The following is a 6,915-nucleotide window of genomic DNA, read 5'->3' on the forward strand; positions in this document are numbered from 1 at the left end:
GCAATATAACAAAAGTCCAATAAATCAGCAATCAAAGCATCTATATATAACATAACACTTAATCAGTCTACCTCAGATTATGTTTCTGCTTTCCAGCCCTATGTAAAATATAGATATAACAGCATACACACTGAAAGCAATAATTCAATAATAGTAAAAATATTGTGACTCTAATGACTATATGTAATTATAAAAACAATTGGGCTTAAGTATAATGTTAATAATGACGATAATAACATGAGCAAATATATCTAATATAACAATAAACTGTTTCCTAAAATGTTCTGTTTTTCCAAATTATTGAGAGAATAGGGAATTCTTACAGTAACATATAGAAGTTTTCATAAGTCCCAACAATATAATAGCCGTGTCTTTTTTCTTTTCTTTTTTTTAATTCAGAGCCTCAGTAATCTTGCTAGAGTTCCGGTGTATTAACCCACTGTGGCCTCCAGGCGGCTCCTGTGAGTGTTGACTGTGTGACAGCTCTCAGCTGCTCAACGGCTCAAAGGGAGTCACCCTCAACTCTTCTCTAACGCTGAAGGCGAGCTCTGCTGGGAGCGAGCTGCTACTACAGCTTCTTTTCCCTTCATGTGGTCCCAGTGAGGTTCACTAGCTCCTCTAAATATATATTGATACAAGCAGGGACGCAGGCACAAGAACTGCAGCAGAGAACCGCACAAAAACATTCAGGGATGAATTCGGAAAAATAAAAAGCACATGTTTAAAAGCAATGACATTGTTCGATGAAAACCGAGTTCACACTATTTCTAGAGAGGGTGGTGGGTACAAGTTTAAAAAGTCTTGCACCTCATTCCAAGCATGTGCTGTTATAAATGTCAGTGGCACTGTCCCCTCACAGCAAAAAGGTTCTGGGTTTGAATCCCAGTTTTTCCCAGTTTACATGTTCCTGTGTCTATGTGGCTTTTCTCCAGCCTCCTCCCACAGTCTGAATACATACAGATTGGTGTGAATGGTTATTTGTCTTTGTATGTTAGCCCTGCCATGGACTGGACACCTGTACAACCTGTCCTCTCACCCAGTGTCAGCTGGGATTGTCTCCATGACCCCCAGGCCACGCGGTATGGATGATAATTATAATAGTCATGAGGTTTTTTGTTAATTTGTTTAGGACTTTTCTTAACAAAGTTACCAAGTGTAACAATAAACCAACAATTAAATTCAAGTTAAAGCTTAAATTCACACAGAGATTTAGGTTGTGTATAAATTAGGTTTTAAAAGGGAACATAGGCTCAGCTGAGTGTTGGGAACATCTAGCAAAGACTAATGCAGTCTGATACAACAGTGTGTAAGTCTGTCCACTATTTATTTCAATAAGAATTAATATCAGAATCACCAACTCAACAACATTGCTCTCATTCATGTGACTAAGGAACAGAGCTGGGGCAGCAAGCTGATGATATCAGTGAGGGTGGAGTTGAAAGCGGATACAGTTTACTCCAAGTAGCCTCAGAGAAGTGCACAGCCATTGTTCTCATATCAAAGACTGAAAGACATTGACAGTAAACATTGAAGAAACTCTTTAATTTAACTGAAATGAAATTCAGCACAAAAACCTGAATGTGTTTGAGTTCCCAGTCAAAGTGTGTGTGTTGTATTCATCGCTGCACAAGTCCTGCTGTGAAATGACTGTGCACTTTTGAAGCCTGTATCACCTGGCTTCATCTCACAGCACAGGTGTGTGTGGGAGGAGGGTGGGAGGGTGTTTGCTGGTCCACAGACACTGAGCTCAGTGTGAAGATTTCCAGCTCCACAGAGACATCATGCGCACTCTGCTTACTCTCCTCTGCCTCTCCCTGGCCGGGACGAGAGGAGCGGGGGCGTCGGACCCCGACATGCCCTTCATGGTGTACCTGGACCTCAACCAGCTGGTTTGCCTTGAGTGGGGCTTTGATAAACTGCAAGGAGACATTACATTCAAACTGACTGTCAACACCACGGGCTGGGTGGGCTTAGGCTTCAGTCCGAGCGGAATAATGAAGGGGGCAGATATGGTCATAGGGGGAGTTGGACCCAGTGGAAACTACTTCACAGTAAGTCATTATCCACATGTTGAAGATGTGGAAGTTTGTTTTATGTATCCTCCATCCTTGTATATTTGTTTTTCATGTTCCACAGCAAACACGAAACAATTACGGGCCAATTTTTCCCTTTTTTGTCCAATAGGATCGTCACGCCACGGGGAAATCCATGCCTTTGGTGGATACGCATCAGAGCTACACTCTCCTGTTTCTGAATGAAAGTGAAGGACGAACCATCATGAAGTTTCAGAGGGCCCTTCAGACGTGTGACGACCAGGACTTCCACATCACTGTAAGAACGTTTTGTTATCCTCTGGATTAGCTGCTGCACATGTACGACACCAACATCACTGTGTGAAGACTCAATACTGTTTTCCTTTAGCAGTGTGAAACCAAAATGATGAAATAAATAATAATAATAATTAATAAATACATTTAATCTAAGTTTAATGGAACTCTCTACCTCCTCTATGAGGTCATTGTTTCAGTGATGACAATAAGTTGTTCAGGCCTCACTTAAACTTGGTTTGAAGTTTCAGATCATGGAGTTTATGTCTTTGTTGTGCTCTCCCTCCACTGCTTTGGCTCATTACTTGTCATGCCATCATCTTTTGTATTGTTGATCTAATTCTGCATGTGCGACTCAGGTTTCCTACTTGAAACCATGTAAACCACCTTATAGGACATCTTTTGTTTGGTTCACCTCAATGTTCCCTTCACCGTGGCTTCCATTGGCCAGTTTCACATATGAATACAATGACTACAATGAGACACTCCAGAGGCGCACAATATTTTGTTTACCATTGAACACCTGAAATACAATAAGGCTTTAGAATAAAACCTAGTTGCACATGGGGTGTTGGACTGCCATGGGATTGAACCGTATCTGTTCATCTCTTGGATCTTTTGAAATAGTTGGGGGAGGGAACAAAGACTAGATTTTTTTCGTTTTAGGAACAGAGAAACATACGATATTTCCCTCTGAATTAAACAAGTGACATTATCACTTTAGCTGTATCACAGTTATTCCCTAAAGTTGCCATCTCTCTCTAACAGGATCAGCCCATTAAGCTGATCTATGCCTATGGAACGACAGATGAGGTCAGTTACCACAACAAACGCAGAGGCACCAAGGAGGTCAACCTGCTGAACTACATGCCCAGGTCCTCCCTACCTATCTCCAGCTATATCAGCGCCACAGTGGAAAATGTAAGAATGATTTCAAAACAGTTTTGATGAGAGACAAGACCAATATGTGAACATTTTTGTAGACTTTGATACTTATTATATTATCTAACAGGAAAACTGCATTTAATAAGATGTAGATAGAATGTGTTAATTTACCCGTGTCTTTTTATTGTTTTTTTTGCAGGTCACTGTCCCTGCCATTCATACCTACTACCACTGCAAAGTCATGAAGTTTCCAAACTTAAGAACAAAACATCACATTTATCTTGTAATTATCCCTTTTTGTCATATTACAATCACCACTCTGACCAAAGTATTCATAGTATAAATCCCACATTTAATCTACATTATTTTCGGTTAATTATTCTTTAAACCCACCGAACAAAATCTCTCCTGCTCTCCCTCAGATTGTCCCAGAAATCGAGCACCCTGACATTGTTCATCACATGCTACTGTACCGCTGTCCCTCCTCTGTGACCGAGACGTACGACAACCAATGCTTCGTCGGAGACAAAGGGGACATTTGCTTCGGGGTGGTGGCTGCATGGGGAGTGGGAGGAGGGGTAAGGGAGAGTCAAGTTTCCATTCTCTCTACATTAATAGCATTAAGAAATTCCCAGATTCATTATATTGTAATTGGACACCAATGTGCCTCAATTACTCTCTGAACCCTCAGGTGTATGAGCTTCCAGAAAATGTGGGTATTCCTGTTGGAGGTGGAGACAGTGATACACTCTACAGGCTGGAAATCCATTACAATAACGTACACCTTGAAGCAGGTAAATAATCATTTTCATACAATCAAAACTAATTACATACAAAATATGGATAACTTGAACTTGAATATTATATTACAGTAAATTAAATTATACTATATTATATTATATCAAATTATTTTTTTGTCAGCTTAAAGTGAGCTAGTGAGCAGCAATCCTCCAGTTTGTAACACAATGATTTTTTTTTATGTTTATACTTTTTATGCCAAAACTAAATAACCAGTTCACCCCATTTTCTAAGTCTTGACATAGCTCCCTTATGAACCTAATGGTCATTACATTTACTTTTTTGTCTGTATTGTATCTCTTCTTTTCTTTGTTCTGAAGTCTCAACATCACATAACCACGATGCAACATTTTTAAACTCCTGTCTGTCTGTCCATGCGCAGGAAGGACAGACAACTCAGGGCTCAGACTCTACTACACAGCCCAACTCCGGGAGCATGATGTGGGCATCCTGATGACAGGTGTGCTACCTTTTGACCACATACAATACAGAATCCCTCCAAACGTGCAACAGTTCCACACCTATGGCGTGTGTAACACCACTCTCTTTTCTCAGGTACGGTTTGGTATTTATTTAAAATGTCAGGAGTTGTCATTAAAGATAAATGAGGAAGATTTTCTTGATTGTCTTTATTTCCTGAAACTAGTCGATGGATTCTGTGCCTGACCTTCAAGTGTTTGGTGTCCTGTTGCACACTCACTTGGCTGGGAGGCAAGTCAGAGCTGTCCACTACAGGTAAGACAGAGGGAATAAACATCAATTGTTCGTGACTATAAATAAGGAATCTGTAGTTATGGTAGTTGTGTTTTTGAATTAAATCCAGTTTTGGACACAGGTTGTATATTGTTTTTATGTTAACCTAGCATTATTATTTCATACCTCTCTGTCTCTGTAGAAATGGAAAGCAGATTAACTCCTTGGCTTTTGATGAAAACTACAGCTTTGAAGTTCAGCAGATTGTCAATATGGGAAAAATCAAGACCATCAAGCCGGTACAGTCTCTTTTAACTCTTTACCTATATATCGAACCGTCATATAAAGATTTTCAGAGGAATATTAGTTGGTTGGGCTGTTAACACTTTATTATATTTACAGTGCTTATAAATGAATAATTCCTTCTTACTTGTCTCTCATTACAGAATGATGAGATTGCAGTGGAGTGCATCTACAACACTCTGAATCGCACTAAAGTCACCAAGGTGGGTAAATACTAAATTATTAACTTCATGTAACAGCAGTAACATGACCCTTTCAATTAAACAAACCTTTTCAGAACTAGGAATCTAAATGATAAAACTAATAGATGTAGGCACATTAACATGAATATCATTTACTGTGCTCTACTCCCTGTCCAAACTATTGCAATATAATGTTAAAGCTGGACTATTCAACAGATCAATAGAATACATATGAAAATACTGCAATAGACCTAAGTGGTGTAGGTGACTGATGGATGGATGGATTCATTATTAATGACATTTGTCTCCTTCAGATGGGGTTGGGGACCACTGATGAGATGTGCTTGGCCTTTCTATTCTACTACCCTGCAATCGGGATCACCTCATGTATAAGCCACCCAATGACAAATGCTCTATTGAATACATCCTACGAGTAAGACCTGATGCACTTCATCACATGACATTCCTGAGAAAACTGAATCTGCAGCACCATTTCTAGGTTTCATACATTATGTTTTTAAGTAGTTGTACATTGATATGCTCTTTGTCAAGTGATGTTTGTTCTGTTTGCCGACAGGGTGTCTGACAACACCACTCTAAACTATGATGAGATTGTCGAGTATGAGAATGTGCTAAAGAGCCTTCCACAGATTCAGCTGGTCACCGATGCTGAAGTAAGTAAAACTGAGCTGTTTGACAGTGTCTCTTCTTCCACACATTCAATGTAATGAAAAGAAATAACATTTGGCCTTTGTGTTTATGTATCGAACATTTTCTTGACTGCTTATATATGATTCTTGATGACACCGCATTTTTATTTTATCGTTTTGCTTGAGATCTGTACTTTAATAAACGTTTACTTTTGTCCTTCACACGTCCATCAAATTGAGTTTTGTACAGCTTTGAGAGTTTTGTGTATTTATCAAATGATCATGGACAAAGTCTTGATTCATCATCCTGGCATTTAAGTTAAAGCAACTCAAACAAAATAGACTTTTTGTTGTTTTAGTCTTGTTTTCTGAAGTACAATAAATCCTTTTACATTATATCATTTTTTTTTTTTCCACAGCACAATGTCACGTACAACGCAAATGGCTTCATCAGGGAGATGAAGAAGAATCCGACTTTAACTTGTTTGAATGCGTCGACTCGACTCTACATTCCCTGGATAATGAACCCAGGAGCAATCATGCTTTTTCTGCTCTGGACTGCAATAATGTAAAGTCTTTTTATGAGCAACAGATCAAATGTATTGTATCTATAACTATTTTGTACTTCTTTTGTATGGCATTTTATGTGTTTTGTGTCTTTTCATATATTTTCTCTTTGGTGTTCACTTTAAATCAAGGATCAGGTGCCATGTTATTAAATATCATATTGATTATCGTACTGAGATTTACATTGCTATCTCACTTTAAACTCTGTTTTATAAAAGCATATATTAGTAGGCCATATCTGCCTGGAGACATGTTAGTCTACTACCATAGAATGTATATTAAAATGGACGACATGTCTCCTCTTCCTTCCACTATGAAATGAAGCCAAAATATTGCCTATATATACTACATAATAATTTAGGTACATTTAGTCCATGTACATGCCAGTGTTAGAATATTAGAATATAAGGCACTATCTATGTTTGTTAACATAGCTGTGTTTATAATTTGCACTATAGATTTTGAGCCAATTACTTAATAAAGAAAATAAATATGAGATTAAACAAGCTG

General features: G+C 38.5%; 1 protein-coding gene across 1 annotated transcript; it reads left to right on the forward strand.

The window, feature by feature from the left end:
* The first annotated feature begins 34 nt into the window (after window positions 1-34).
* Window positions 35-6,908, forward strand: moxd1l (monooxygenase, DBH-like 1, like). The gene is made up of 13 exons (XM_020097530.2): window positions 35-2,051; window positions 2,185-2,331; window positions 3,096-3,248; window positions 3,412-3,495; window positions 3,635-3,790; window positions 3,904-4,006; window positions 4,393-4,565; window positions 4,657-4,745; window positions 4,906-5,002; window positions 5,150-5,209; window positions 5,503-5,621; window positions 5,766-5,862; window positions 6,258-6,908. The coding sequence occupies exons 1-13, from the start codon at window positions 1,782-1,784 to the stop codon at window positions 6,408-6,410; spliced, it is 1,701 nt and encodes a 566-aa protein (XP_019953089.2). The 5' UTR covers window positions 35-1,781; the 3' UTR covers window positions 6,411-6,908.
* Window positions 6,909-6,915: the final 7 nt, after the last annotated feature.

The sequence above is a fragment of the Paralichthys olivaceus genome, chromosome 19, assembly GCF_024713975.1.
Source record: "Paralichthys olivaceus isolate ysfri-2021 chromosome 19, ASM2471397v2, whole genome shotgun sequence".
In the NCBI taxonomy this organism is placed as follows: domain Eukaryota; kingdom Metazoa; phylum Chordata; class Actinopteri; order Pleuronectiformes; family Paralichthyidae; genus Paralichthys; species Paralichthys olivaceus.

What these genes read in the sequence shown, in the direction of transcription:
- moxd1l (XM_020097530.2), top strand. Translation starts at nt 1,782, where the DNA reads ATGCGCACTCTGCTTACTCTCCTCTGCCTCTCCCTGGCCGGGACGAGA. An exon ending in CAAAACATCACATTTATCTT is followed by an intron (nt 3,496 to 3,634) that starts GTAATTATCCCT and finishes GCTCTCCCTCAG; the next exon opens with ATTGTCCCAGAAATCGAGCA. An exon ending in AGCTGGTCACCGATGCTGAA is followed by an intron (nt 5,863 to 6,257) that starts GTAAGTAAAACT and finishes TTTTTTCCACAG; the next exon opens with CACAATGTCACGTACAACGC.